Genomic DNA, 15,961 nt, shown 5'->3' on the forward strand with positions numbered 1-15,961 from the left:
CCCACACCATGATGCCGGGTGTTGGCCCTGTGTGCCTCGGTCGTATGCAGTCCTGATTGTGGCGCTCAACTGCACGGCGCCAAACACGCATACGACCATCATTGGCACCAAGGCAGAAGCGACTCTCATCGCTGAAGACGACACGTCTCCATTCGTCCCTCCATTCACGCCAGTCGCGACACCACTGGAGGCGGGCTGCACGATGTTGGGGCGTGAGCGGAAGACGGCCTAACGGTGTGCGGGACCGTAGCCCAGCTTCATGGAGACGGTTGCGAATGGTCCTCGCCGATACCCCAGGAGCAACAGTGTCCCTAATTTGCTAGGAAGTGGCGGTGCGGTCCCCTACGGCACTGCGTACGATCCTACGGTCTTGGCGTGCATCCGTGCGTCGCTGCGGTCCGGTCCCAGGTCGACGGGCACGTGCACCTTCCGTCGACCACTGGCGACAACATCGATGTACTGTGGAGACCTCATGCCCCACGTGTTGAGCAATTCGGCGGTACGTCCACCCGGCCTCCCGCATGCCCACTATACGCCCTCGCTCAAAGTCCGTCAACTGCACATACGGTTCACGTCCACGCTGTCGCGGCATGCTACCAGTGTTAAAGACTGCGATGGAGCTCCGTATGCCACGGCAAACTGGCTGACACTGACGGCGGCGGTGCACAAATGCTGCGCAGCTAGCGCCATTCGACGGCCAACACCGCGGTTCCTGGTGTGTCCGCTGTGCCGTGCGTGTGATCATTGCTTGTACACCCCTCTCGCAGTGTCCGGAGCAAGTGTGGTGGGTCTGACACACCGGTGTCAATGTGTTCTTTTTTCCATTTCCAGGAGTGTACCTTATATCAGAATTCCTTGTCTTCATTTCATTTTGCTTCATTGCTCCCAGCTATATTTAGATTAAACCTTAGCATTTCCCTTTTCAGATTTTCTAGCTCTCCTACCATGTTCAAGCTTCTGACATTCCATGCTCCGACCCTTAGAATGTTATCCTTTTGTTGGTTATTTAATCTTTTCCTCATGGTCACCTCCCCCTTAGCAGTCCCCTCACAGTGATACTCATTGTATGTCTTTAATGCAGTGGTTCCGATTGCCTTTCTGATCATTATGTCACTGATCAATGCCCCTTTTAGGGGCAGTTTCCCACCCCAAGGGCAAGAGAGGGCACTGTACCACTGTCCACTCCTCCACCCTCTTTGACAAGGTCATTGGCAGAATGAGGGTGACTTCTTATGCTGGAAGTCTTCAGCCCCCACTGATGATCAGATACCCATTTAAAATAGACCGCAAAACTTTTCATGCTATTGGCCGTGGGATAGACAATTCTCAGGAGTGCACAGACACTAGTTCCACCCACGGCATGTGCTGCAGTGTTAGTTACAGCAACAGCAACCTCTTTGATAACTTCCACCAAGATAGGAAGCCTTCCTCTTCTAGGTGCCACACCAGGCTTACCCATATTTTTCGAATTTCATGATCATTTTCTTTAATCCATTTTATGACATTAGGCCTCTCCTCAAACCTTTCTGTTGATGATACTCTTTCAACGCAGTGCTGTAATTGTTACCATTCACATGAAACAGTTTCACTAACAGGACGCTGTCCGTCTTCTAAATAGCCACATTGTTTAATCGCATTACAGGTTATCAAATGACAGGACAGGTGTCATACCATACAGTGTACAGCACCAGATTTGCACCTGGTGGCTAAAATTAAGAGCTATTTTTTTCCCAGTAATTATTGGTTCCATATTAACACATTAGAATATCCACAAGTTTTACTGTCATATGATAATTATGGCCCAAGTGGATTTCTGTGAGTAGTTGCACTTCAATAATAACTACCCAGAATTTCTTATCTTAGCCGTGGCACTGTTTTTAGTGTTCCCCAAAAAATTAAATCAGTATGACATATGCCCCTTCAAAAAAGTCAGTTAATACACAAAAAAATATAAGAAAGAGAGGACGAAAATGTTAAAGGTGAAGTCTATGAGGGTGTCTAGATATACAGATGTACTAGAGAGCAAGTTCCCATATCTGAAATTTGGGAAACTAGTTTCAGGTGGGCCTCTGCAGTGTGGCAGAAATTCAGGTCCCTTAAATCATGCTGTAGACAATACTCCAGATATTTAAAGCATGCCCATAACTGGTCATTTGATCTATACCCATTCAAGCACTAAGATAGTTTAGTGGTGACTGTTCCTACATAAAATGCTGTGTGCTGGGCACAAGTTAGTTGACGAATGAAATGGGTTTTTTTTTTTTTTTTTTTTTTTTTTTTTTTTTTTTTTTTTTTTTTTTTTTATACTTACATGTGGTGGAGTTGGAGCCTGGCGCAGACTGTAGTGGTTGATTAAATGGGGCAGATTTTACTTTTGACAATGATTATACGGGTTGGAACTCTGAGGTACGGAAAATGATTTGGATTTGTCATATGGTTAGACTACGACATTATGGAGGTTAGGAGGGCAATGGAAATGGATGGGTGAAATGGGGAGGATATGAGGAGGTGAGGATCTTACTTCAGAGCTTAACTTGAGAAAGTAAGCCTTGTCAGAGTATTGGATTGAGGCATTCAATACCTGGGTGCTGCTGGGTGCTTCTGAGCTTTCTGGAAATGAAGTGGAAGGAGGATAAAGTTCAGAAGACTTGCCTGCAAATAAGATCTGTGGGGTAACTGTAGGAAAGGAAAGCCTGGGAAAGGTTGTTGGAGTAGGTGTTTGAGGGATTCAATGGTGGAACAGATATGTTTGCTGAGGATGCCAACAATGTAGAGAACGGAGTGTTTGATGTAGAAGGTATGGCAGCTGTTGTTGTTTATTGGTCAGTTTAATGAGACTGAGGTTAGGAGGTGGCCTTCACCAATGTCAAAGTCAATGAAAGTCACTTTGGATTTGAACAAGGACTAGGTAAATTTGAGTTGCAAAAAGGATTTAAGTTGACTTAGAAAGTGGAATTGTTGTTCTACATCTGAATATAAACAGTTACTCTGCAATTCCCATTTTGGCAGACTGTGCACATAAAACATTACTGAAGATTTCTCTGTCTCTCTAAATATATAGAAACCAACATTTCTCTACGGTTTCACTCTCAAATAAGATGTGAGCAAAATGAACACCTAAATCATCAGCAATGTTTCCTGGAAACTTTTTTTGCCAGTGGCTGTTTGATATATCTGCCCCACTAGTTCTGACAGCCTGAATTTTATACTAATCTGTAAAACAAACAAGGACTTCCCGAATTAGAATAAATATGTTTACTGCATCATCACAGACCAGCTTCACCAGACCAGGCTCCTGCAAAATTCAAATGTACGATAAGAGGCATTGGTCATAAACAAGGCCTCTAACAGATAGTCGCTGATGCAACTGATCACTGGAGCCTCTCCACATAAGTCTACACAAATACTGTGTTTTCTTCTTAAAATTTTGTAATCCTAAAGCCTTGAGCAACAACAAGAAAATGACAGGACAGTTCATTATCATGTTTTCTAAAGCTGCAGTTTTACATTTTGTTATTTGAATAGAAGGTCCATATTTAGATTATGCATTCAACTGACCACCATATTTATTGATTAAGTCCATACCTGACGATACTTGAGGCAACGGTACCCCTGATGTCTTATTGTTCAGCAATTCTCCCTCTTCTAAAGCATATTTCTTCTCCAAAAATCGAAGTACAACATTACGAACAGATCCCATCTCAGTTTCCAAACGATCCAGAGTATTCATGAGGTTTGCGCAACTACGGCAGATGACATCATCCTCAGATATTACTACCATGTACCTGTAAAAACAGACTGTAAACATTTCACATTTGGGAGATTCTGTAGGTAGTATTCTAGGTTTCGATCAAGAGGTCAGCTTTATTTTTGTGTGACATGTTTCACTCTTACATTCATTACAAAATTTGGACACCAACAATCTGTGCAGATGATGCGGAGGAAGGGAAGGAGAAGGGGGGTAGGGGGGAGGGAGGGGAGAGAGGGAGGGGGCAGAGATGGGGGGAGGCAGCGGGTATCAAAACAACTTACTTCGACAACTGCTATATTGTTAGCTCTCAACTTGGCTGATTGAAACAGAGAAAGTACACAATGCAGCAATCATTCAATGGATTAAATAAGTTGAAATAAGCCCAGCAGCTTAAATAAGGCACGATGGATGATTTCTTTCTGGTTAACAACTGCTTGCCTATAAAAGACATAATTATGAGAATAGAACAATACTGCTGACCATATGTAACACCTGTGATTTTTTCCCCATCCTCCCAACTGTGCAACACAGTCAACAATTAACAAAGAAAACTCACTAGTCTATCAAAATCAAATGCCTTGTGAAAATTCATATTAATAAAACTATTTCAAAGCTATTCTATATTCTACAATACTAACTGCATTTTTTCTATCTGCATGAAAACTGCTGAACATATCCCAAACATTGCAAATGTCAGTTAGATTTCCAACTGGACTTCACTATACTGCAACAACATAGATAGTGCTACTACTGGAGAAATCAATACTCTAAAACAATTGAACATATTTCTGACACACCACAATAAAACTGGATTGAAAAACAAGCTTCACATTCATAACACGTACAGAAGTTTTTTTAAAAAAAAAAGAAAACGGGGGGGGGGGGGGGGTGCAACTGTAATAAAGGGTACTTCCCGTTGACAGAGAATCATGAAATTTTTGCAAGAAACAAGGTTCCACAGTACAAGTCATAGAAAATAATTCGAAAATAGTTAATTTGTAAATATGGGGTATGAAAAATTTATTTCTTTTGTTGTTTGTTATCCGACACCGAACTTTAAATTAAAACAATAAGTAGTTCTGCATTCAGGCTGACTGAATCACAATGGTAGAAGTCAAACATCAGTCAAGGAATGACTTTATTGGTCATATAACACGTTTCAGAATTTATCCACCATCAGATATTCGGGAGTGATTATTGCACATAAATATGTCGTTTCAAATTGTATGTGAAATAAACATTCACAAACTAATCTGTGAACGTCTGTTTCACATACAACTTGAAATGCCATAGCTATGTGCAGTAATCACTCCTAGATATCTAATGATGGACAATTTCTGGAACACATCATATGAGCAATAAGATCATTCCTAGCCAGATATTCAATTTTTAGCACTGTAATCCAGTCAGCATGAATGGAGAACATATTAAATAGTGAGTGGCACAAAGTACTTTGGGTAACAGCACACTTTCACACTTTCCTTTTCCATTTTGTGTAAGTCAGGTGCCAGTCTCTGCACCAAGTCACCTGCACGGTTCCCTGCATTTCAGCAGAATTTTTCAAAATTCCACTTTCCTATAGATAACAGTGTAATCAGCTAACTCCCTCAATGATCTTCAAATGTTATCCACTGGATGATTTACATGTATTGTCAGTCGTAATATTCCACCAACATACCCTTGAAGTATGTACAAATTTACTTTTAAATATTGCTCCACTAAGAATGTCATGTTGAGTTCTAAGTGTTAGGAACAACTGAATCCAATTACAAATCTCATTACATTTCTTCTAAGCTTATGTCTTGTGCACTAAAAGACTGTGTGAAGTTGTATTAACCGACTTTTTCCAGAAGTCAAGGAATGAAGCGTCAACATGTTTGCTGCAATCTATTGACTTTGTATATCATACTCAACAAATAAAATATTTATGTATATATAAAACACTGAAGAAGAGAAAATGAGATTTTCCATTAATTATTTAGATCAACAAATAAAATGCTGTTCAAGATATCTTGTTGTGTTAGAACATGTTCCAAGATTCTACAACAAATCAACATCAATGGTATTGGACGGTAGCTTTATAGATCACTTCCACTACCCTTGTTGTAGATGGGTATGACCTGTGCCCTTTTCCAAGAACTGGACATGGTTTTTTGTTCATGGGATCTACGGTACATTACAGTTAGAAGACGGGCTAATTCTGCCACAAATTTAGTATAGAATCTGACAGGATTCCATCGTGGCCTGGAGCTTTGTTCAATTTCAACAATTTCAGCTGTTTCCCAACACCACTGACACTAATACTTATTTCATTCATCTTTTCAGTGGCACAGGAATTAAAATGGGGCACTTCTCCTGGGTTTCCCTTCACAAAGAAACATTTGAAAATGGAGTTAAGCATTTCAGCTTTTGCTTTGCTACCCTCAATTTAAGTTCCTATCTCATTTAGCAGAGATTGGATACTAACTTTGGTGTCATTAACACGCTTTACATATGGGCAGAATTTTTGGGGGGGGTCTGTGAAAGATCACTTGACAATATTCTTCTGTAGCCATAAAAGGGCTCTCTTTCGTCAGCCAAATGTGTTACACTTTTTATCTATATACTTTGCTTTACACATATTATTCAGTAATCTCTGTTTCTTTATAAGTTTCTTTACAGTGACTGTATACCATAGAGGTTCCCTCCCATTATGAATTGATCTACGGGGTATATATCCAGGGCATGGTCAACTACTCTTTTAAACTAGAGCCAAGAGTCACTTTACATGATCCTGCCTGTGCTGAAATTTTCTAGTCCCTCACTCAAATAGGACACTGCTGATAGTTTTTCTGGTTTACTGAGCATATACACCTTCCTGCTTGGTTTAGTTGTCCTTTGTAGTTCGGTAATCACAGTTGCCACAATCACATCTTGGTCACTAATACCAGTTTCGATGTGGACACCTTCAAAATGGTCAGGGCTATTTGTTACCATTACAGCCAATATATAGGGTGATCAAAAACCACGAAATAATGTAGATAGAGAAGTAAAAATTGACGCACATGCTTGGAATGACATGGGGTTTTATTAGAACCATAAAGAAACAAAGTTCACAAAATGTCCGACAGGTGGTGCTGGACAGCAAAACTGCTACCGTGACAGGTGAGAGGTAAGCCGATATGTTACAGAATCACATCATCTCCAGCCTGGCTGATAAACACCTGCTGGAACATACAATTTTTATGCAGGATGGCGCTCCACCCCATATTGGTAGACACGTGAAAAATCTCTTGCGTGCATCGTTTGGTGATGATCGTGTGCTCAGTCGCCACTTTCGGCATACTTGGCCTCCCAGGTCCCCAGACCTCAGTCCGTGCGATTATTGGCTTTGGGATTACCTAAAGTTGTAAGCATATCGTGATCGACTGACATCTCTAGGGATGCTGAAAGACAACATCTGACGCCAATGCCTCACCATAACTCCGGACGTGCTTTACAGTGCTGTTCACAACACAATTCCTCGACTACAGCTACTGTTGAGGAATGATGGTGGGCATATTGAGCATTTCATGTAAAGATCATCATCTTTGCTTTGTCTTACTTTGTTATGCTAATTATTGCTATTCTGAGCAGATGAAGCGCCATCTGTCTGACATTTTTTGAACGTTTGTATTTTTTTGGTTCTAATAAAAAAAACCCATGTCATTCCAAGCATGTGTGTCAATTTGTACCTCTCTATCTACAGTATTCCGTGATTTATCTAGTTTTCAAATTTATACTGACAATATGATCACCCAGTATTTCCTTCATGAGTGGGGTTTCTAACTGTCTGTTCTAGGTACTTTTCAGAAAAGGCATTTAGTAATGTTTCACAGGCTGTCTTACCGCACCCACACTAACAAAACTTTAATTTTCCCAATTAGTTGTTGGGTGATTCCTGTCTCCACTGATGACTGAAGTATGATGGGGGAACTTATATAAAGCGAACTGAGGTTTCATCAAAAGTTTTCGGTTACATCAGGAGACAAGTCCGGCAGGCTATGGAAGGGTCCGAAATCATTTTATGCCCACCTTGCCCCCGCCCCTCCTTCCGTACTGAGTGTTGCCCAAATAATCTAGCAAGCAGCTTCATTTTCTGTGTCAGTGGATCAGAGTTTCTTGTCTGCGACAAAGACACCACCTACAATTTCCATTTGCCTATCCTTTTGATACAAACTTAAATTTTTCCCAAATATCTCACTGCTATCAATTTCAGTTTTAACAGCTTCCTGTACCTACTATTATTTGAGCCTGCTGCTTTTCATGAGCGCTTCAAATTCTGGCATTTTGTTGTGAATGCTCTGGCTGTTTACCATTAGCAATTTAATATTCTTCACCTGTGAGAGGCACCTCTTTCGATCTTACACTGATACTACTTGTTTTTTCAACAGCTGTCTTTATCTGGATTGGATGGAAAGTCGCCTCATCTAAAAAACACCTTGTGTGCACCCCACATACAAGTCAGCTACCTAAGTAGCAGCCTCTGGTGTTTAGTGCATAGCCGACCTATTCAGGGGAACTCTACAGTTCTCAACCCTATGGTGCAAGTCCAGGAAGTCACAGCCTAGCTTCTCACAGAACTTTGGAAGCCTCTGTTGCACTCCTTCCACTTGACTCAGAACCAAAGGGCCACGATCAGTTCTGGGAACTATGCTGCAAATTGTGAGCTTAATTGAAACTCCACGTGCAAGGCCGGCCTTCTGAACCTTCTCTGCCAGTTGCCAGAATGATCCACGAATGACCTCAGAGCCCAGGTGACAGGCATCATTTGTTTCAATGTGTGCCACACAATCTACAGTTGGTTGCACTTTGTTCCCTCAACAGCTGCCAGAATAACCTCTTCAATGTGCCGGAAGAGGGTCCCAAGCATACACACTGAGTGCACCTGGCATCCTTACCAGTCCCTTGCTGCCATTTCCCTAAGGGGTACCATCACTCGCCATATGTTTGAACTGCCAACAACTGTTAGACCCCTACCATTTTGTGATTGCTTCCTCCTGACACTGGACAAAACAGGTTTCCCCAAAACATGTGAAATAAGTCCCACTGGCTCAATTTCTAATTTAGTGAAAAACAGCACCTCAAACTTGTTGGTTAGGGGGATTGGTACAACACCCTGAGTCCTCCCTGCTCCCCATCCACCCTGTGCAGGATACCTAGTTCTACCACTGACATGCAACTTGCAGTGAAGTGGATGGTTAACGACATATCCTGTACTTTCTGCAGACAAGACAGGACCAAAGGAAGAGTTAGTACTTGAGGTACCTCTGGTATAGGTATCATAGGCACACAACTCTTGGGAGCTCTTACAACACACTGATTTGTAGCAGCTGCCAATTGTTTAACAGTAGTCAGGGCAATTTCCACCTGCTTACGAATGTCAACCAAATCATCCTGTGTTTGAGAACAGCATTCACCTATTTTTATTTTGATGTAATTTCAATTAGCTTAAATTTTGGGATTTTATGAATACATTCAACCTGATTCTTTTATACACATTGAGCATTGTTGCCTTACAGATTAACTGTTTTACTGAATCATTCTACACAATGAGTTCAGAATTCCAAGACAAGTTAAAAGCTCTGCATTAGGGGAGCTTGATTGAATTAATGGCACTTGCCATACAGTAGGATTAATCTGTGATATGGAGGTAAAAGAATACCAATGAAAATCTTTCAGCTTTGTACGTGTTAACTATTTTGCAAGCCACTGAATTATGCACAAAATCTAAATGCTTTACAATAGCAGAAGCAGCAGCAGCAGCCAAATCAACCTAAGCCCAGGTGCGCTTTCACCACAAAGCACTTTTCTTTCACTACTACAAATTTTTGCAAAGATCATGTTATATCTCTTTTTTTAGAAGAGAAACATACAATACACAAACCAACTGATTTGGAAATAGCAGATCTGCTAAAATTTATGATTAAGTCTGACACAAAACTGGGGAAATACCTGTACCCTTTACACAAATGATAATGATACTTAAGGCTTGCACTATGTTAGCATTTCAGACAGCTGACTGTCCTGCTTGGTCATTGCACAATGTGACTTTGTTTGTTGCCACGGTTACTGTTGCATGACATATCACTGTATTGGTTGCTGTTATTTCTTGTGCGGTCTTAACAATGTCAGAAAGAAGTTTGCTGAATAGAAACATTCCACATAGTTCTCCTGGCCAGAGGATTGGTATATGAGGTCAGTCGAAATGCTTGGTTTGTGAGTTACATGCCTATTTTCAGACTGACTCTCCATTAACAATGTAATCAATAGAACTGCTGCAGGTCTAAACATAAACAAAAAGATTATTGTGAGGATTGGTAAGCAAACATTTGAGATATAAAAAGGAAGCTGGCTTAAAACTCTTGGCAGAAGACTTATGTCTAAATGGATTAACACAACAGATTGATTTGCCAAGGAAGCAATCTGTCGTCACGTTTAAGAGTATCCCCGCGAAAAGGAGAATCAAACTCAGCAAGGTATTGCAGGTCTTTTTTAATGCAGCTCACACAGTGTTGCAAGATCTAGGATTTTACTATGAGCATTTCTGTGGCCTTAAGCTGTTGATGGAGAGGGAAAGTGTAGCAGAGCTAATTTTTTAAGGCAGAACCGCAGCATGAATATCCAAGTCGTGTGGCCTAGTAATAAGTGTGTCAATGCTGGGCATGTTGAAAAGCAGGGCTGGATAGATGAAATAGTAAAGAAACAATGGCAACACCTTTTGTCATGCAGGCACCGCAAAAGATTCTCCCTCAAAAGGTCTCTTGTTATTTAAATCAAAGGAGACAAGAGATTATCATCAAGAAATTAAGAACATTACGTTTACAAACTGGTTCACAGAATCAGTAATTCAGAATCTGGGAAAATCCTCAAAAATTGTTCTAGGTAATGCTTCTTAGTGTCAGTTGTTGACAAGACACCTATCACAGCAAAGAGAAAGAAGGAATGATTAACTGGCTTCAGCTTCATAACACTGATGTAAGCGGTAACCTTAGAAAGCTGGAGTTTATGGAACTAATCTTTCTCCATAAAACACAGTTCCTCATAAACAAAATCTACGAGCTGACAAAAACATATGGAGACAAAATCTTCAAGCTACCATTTCAACCAAACAGAATTAATATAGACCAAAATTAAAAGTTTACGTTGCCAGGAATAATAATAATAGTAATAATAATAATAATAATAATAATAACAACAACAACAACAACAACAAAATGCCCATTCTGCGGTCTTAAGCACTCACAAAAGAAAATGTTAGGAACATAATGTCTGAAGACTGAAAGAAGGCCAACAAATACGAACAGAGCATCAGTGAAGGAGACGATTATTTCATTACATAATAATGGTAACGGTAACCGTGATATTTCAAGCACCATCAAAATGATGAGTGATGTCAGTGGATTTTTCCACATTCACAATATAAATCAAATACAGGCAGATTCAGCTACACATTTGAAGTGTGCAATTTGCAATGGAAAGTAGATACATAAAAAACTATAATTTCATAAATTTTTATATTTTAATAAGAAGGCCTCATCAGCAACTAACGTCAAACACACTCCATCTCAGGAATTAAGTTCATACCACATGCAATAATACTGTTTCAAAGTGCTGAAGTTATGTTTTTTGTATTTCTTTTGTTCCTTCTCCCAATACTGATTGGCCTATTTAAGAAAAGTCAAAAATTTGGTAACATTGTCAGAAATTGCATTTTCTTAATAATTTATTGATGCAAGTAAAACTGAAATGAAAACAGTGCAGTTCTTCCAGAACATATTGACGCAAGTTCCACAGTTATAAAGTGAGTAGATTGTGAGTTTTAGCAAGTCAAATGAAATTTAAGATTATGCTGAATTCCATACGGGACGTGGTAACTATGCCTCACACACCCACATGTTCCTGCACAACTGTAAATTATAAAGTAATTTTGCACAGACTATGGTTTAATTTTGGCCTTGTCGTGTCTACAGGATCAATACGTATGGGGGGGGGGGGGGTGTAGTATATTTCTAGACTCGTCACTTGTAAGGTGATTCTTGAAATTTTGTCAGTTAGGCATTCACAGAATAGTTATTGTCTATATTCAAACAAATGTCATTTCAGTTTTTCAACCATCTCCGTGACAATTTCTCATGGGCTAAAAAAACTTGTGACTATTTGCACTGCCCTTTGTTCAGTATCATGTTAATCATAGATGGTACAGGTCACATAGCTGCATAATATTCTAAGATGGGCTGAACTGTTGAGCATTATTAAATATATACGTGAAGGCTTTCCGAAACAATGTTTTATTAATTAATCAGTACATGCATAACAACAACTACACACTCCAGAACACATAATGAAAACCGAGTAATTACAACACAACAGAGTAAACAAAGAAACTATCAATATCAATTTACATATCTTGACATGTTTCTTTAAATTGACATCGACACACAGTATGACTGTACATTCACTCCTTCACTTATTTTACAAGGCCACAGTTTCTGACACATGTTTCATGTCTGGCATTGCTAAGTGGTTTTGTGAAAGCATCGTCTAACATTTCTTCAGGGGGCAGATGTTCAACATTAATAACACCTGACTCATAAAGCCTCTCTCATAAAATGATACTTTATATCTTGATCCAGAGTTGGTCACTAGGTTCTTGGCCAGTTGAATGACTTCTTATCACAATATACTATAAGTGACTATGAGAATGCTTGGCTCTACCTCACACATAAGTTGTCCCAACCACAGTAAATCTTGAACAGTTGATGCCAAGGCCATATATTCAACATCACAAGTAGAAGTTTTTTTTGTTTTCTACTAGATCATGAAATTAAAAGAGTTTTGCAATTTTATGCATGAACCAGTAACAGGATGTCTGTAGTTGATTTGCAATTTTATGCATGAACAAGTAACAGGTGGTCTGTCATTGATTTTATTTCCCCAATCTGCGACACTGAAGGCCATTATTTCTGTTACCATCTCTAGAAAATTCTAGCCTGTAGTCCATGGTTCCTTTTAAATATCTAAGCAATCTTTTTACAACCAACAAATCTTTTTAAGGCAGTGGTTATATCTGCTAAGGAGATTTACAGTGAGATTTGGGATAGATATAGACTTCTTATTGCTTCTTCATATGGTACTTTGGTATCACGACTGCTTCAAAGTGCAAACAAAGTTCAAATGGTGTTGACACCGGCTTGGCTTCATTCGTTCCAAATTTCTCCAGTGAAATATGGAAGCGTCTGATTCCACCCATCTGCTTTGACCCATGATGTCACAAATATAGTGGAAACGACCATCCACTACAACTCCAATATGGCGTCTACGACGTCATTACGTAAACATGACAACAAACACGAAAATAAATCGAAAAACCAACACACCCACACCTTCCACAAAAAACCTAATCAAACTAACGGGACAAGCGTGGGGAAATTGAGGGTTTTTGGATGGGGACAAACTAAAGGTAAACATTCGCCCCTACACCAAACGACAAAAAACACTAAAATAACAAGACCCCACAACCTTCCCAAATTCCACTACACACAAAATCCACTGGAATCGAACACTTCCCTTGACCTAAATAGGTCAAGAGAAACAACCAATACCACACTATAAATCTCAAAACTTTCACCACCTCCACCACCAAACTTAATCTTACCACAATAAATCACCGAGAGAATCAAAATTGCAATTGAACACTTCCTTTAACCTGTTATGGAGGTTTTAATGTGTTGCAGAGTAGCTGGCTTTCCCTTTTTATTTTCGTGGTTGGCCAGCCACTGTAATCTGCTTTCATGTTTTACTCTCTTCTGTTTCTAGTGTCTCTCTGATGTTTTCTTGTACTCTTTTGTTCCTTTTAGTGTTCATTGCCTTCCCTTCGTTCTTGTGGCTTTTCCTTTATTTCCGTTTTGAGTTATATGTTTCGTCCATTTTATTCTCACATTGGTGGCATTGTTTTATTAGGAACAAGGGACTGATGACCTCGTAGTACTGTCAGGAAATTAGGGGATCATGATAAAGGAAAAATCCTATGCAATAAAGTTCTGGAGAAGGGTCGAGGGAAGCATCCGATTCCACCTGTTGGCGTTGACCTGTGACGTAAGGCTGTTGCGATGTGCGACGTCTCAATGGCGCGAAGTTTACTTTGTCAGAATGGCGTGTTTGCAGAAGTCGTTTTGATGTGATCGGTGGTGCTATCTGGTGGTGTGTTTATGAGTTGTGTGTTAGGTGATGTTTTTGGTTTAGTCTGCGTGTGTGGCACGTTTAAAGGTGGCATATTGTTGCGGTCAGTGGTTCTCTTTGGTGGTGTGTTTATGGGTAGCTTGTTATGTGGCGTATGGGGTTCACTTGCAAGGTATCATTGCAGGTGTGTGGATCGGTGGTGACAGTGCTTTCAGCGGAATATTTTTCAGTGAGTTAATGAATTTGGTTTTGTTATGTCGGCATTATTGTAGTTTTTCTGTTCACAGTGTGTGAATTTTGGTAAATTGGTTTGTTTATGTCTTTGGTAGATATGGATATGGCTGACAAGGTCAACAGTTTTTGGTTGTTAGCGATGTTGGGGGACAGTGCACTGTCTCTAATAAAATTTCTTCAGCTATTTGGCCTGTTGGGGCGTAAGTCGTGAAGTGTTCATTCTGTTGTGAAGAAATGAGGCTTACTTAATTTCCGGCGTCTCTGACCAGGCCAATGCAGAGCCGGCAAGAGGACAACCGATTCCCTGCGAGAAGACCGCATGGAAGACTTCCACACATTAGTAGTCTCCTTAATGACACGCAGTTTGTTGTGTGGGGTGTTATGCCATTCCGTCTCCCACAGCCAGAAAACCCTGTGGTGTAAGACAGAACGCAGGTCAGCTTCGGAGATGCCTATCTCCAGAAGTTGTTTCTGCATCGCCTGTTTGGCCAACCTATCGGTAAGTTCGTTGCCGAGGATTCCAACGTGTCCAGGGGTTCACACAAACACCACGGAACGGCAGGACTGTTCCAGGGCATAGATGGACTCCTGAATTGACGCTACAGAGGGTGGCGAGCATAGCACTGGTTGATAGCTTGTAGGCTGCTCAATGAGTCAGTACACAAGAGAAATGACTCGCCAGGGGATGAGCGAATGTACTAAAGAGCACGAGATATGGCCACAAGCTCTGCAGTGAAAACACTGCAGCCGACTGGCAAGGAGTGCTGCTCAATATGTCCTCCATGAACATATGCGAAGCCTACGTGACCATCAGCCATTGAGCCGTCGGTGTAAACCACTTCAGAGCCCTGGAACACGTCAAGAATCGAGAGGAAGTGACAGCGGAGAGTGTCGGGGTTAATGGAGTCCTTAGAGTCACGCAAAAGGTCCAGACGAAGCTGCAGCCGAGGTGTAGACCATGGAGGCGTAAGTGAATGGACCACAAGTAAAGGTGGTAAAGGGAAGGACTCCAGTTCGAAGAGAAGGTACCACACACGAATCGCAATCGTTAGCCCCGATCTGGGCAGCCAATGCGGGAGATGGACTGCCGGAGGCAGAAAAAGCTGCAGCAAAAGGAGACGGTAATTCAGATGCTCAGGGGAACTATGAATGTGTGCTACATACCTGGCGAGCAGTTGTGCACATCTGATCTGCAGTGGAGGGACACCAACCTCCAGCAGTACGCTGGACATCAGACTCGTCCTAAAAGCTCCCGTCGCTAATCGAACCCCACAGTGGTGCACAGGGTCAAGTAACTGCAATGCTGATGGTGCTGTCGAACCATAAACCACACTCCCATGGTCAATTTGGGATTGGACAAGGGCTCTGTAGAGCTGCAGCAGCGTACAACAAAATGCACCCCAATTGGTGCTGCCAGCACTTCTGCTTAAGCGGACGAAGATGAGGGAGCCAAGTCAATCGAGCATCGAACACCAGTCCCAGGAATTGATATGTCTCCACTACAGAGAGTGGATCGTCATTAAGGTAAAGTGCGCGTCCTGGATAAACACCATACTGACAGAAGTCCATGACACACGACTTTGCGGCTGAAAAATGAAAGCCGTGGGCTAGAGCCCATGACTGCGCCTTGTGGATGGCTCCCTGGAGGTGTCACTCACCAACAACAGTACTGTAGAGCAGTACGAAATGCAGAAGTAGTCTGCATACAGAGAAGGTGAGACGGAGGGCCCAACAGCTGCTGCTAGACCGTTAATGGCCACTAAAAATAGAGAGAGA

The 15,961-nt window shown here is 41.2% G+C and overlaps 1 protein-coding gene across 4 annotated transcripts in view; it reads right to left on the minus strand.

Annotated features, from left to right (window-relative positions):
• The window catches only part of LOC126353918 (uncharacterized), a 78,838-nt gene that overhangs the window by 47,946 nt on the left and 14,931 nt on the right, over positions 1-15,961 (minus strand). For 3 of the 4 annotated variants that reach the window (XM_050003184.1, XM_050003164.1, XM_050003173.1), the window contains exon 3: positions 3,586-3,785. In XM_050003184.1, coding sequence (XP_049859141.1) covers positions 3,586-3,785 — 200 coding nt within the window. Of the gene's footprint in view, positions 1-3,585; positions 3,799-15,961 lie in introns of all 4 variants that reach the window. The other variant, XM_050003193.1, reaches the window with a different exon arrangement.

The sequence above is a fragment of the Schistocerca gregaria genome, chromosome 1 (genome assembly GCF_023897955.1).
Source record: "Schistocerca gregaria isolate iqSchGreg1 chromosome 1, iqSchGreg1.2, whole genome shotgun sequence".
NCBI lineage: Eukaryota > Metazoa > Arthropoda > Insecta > Orthoptera > Acrididae > Schistocerca > Schistocerca gregaria.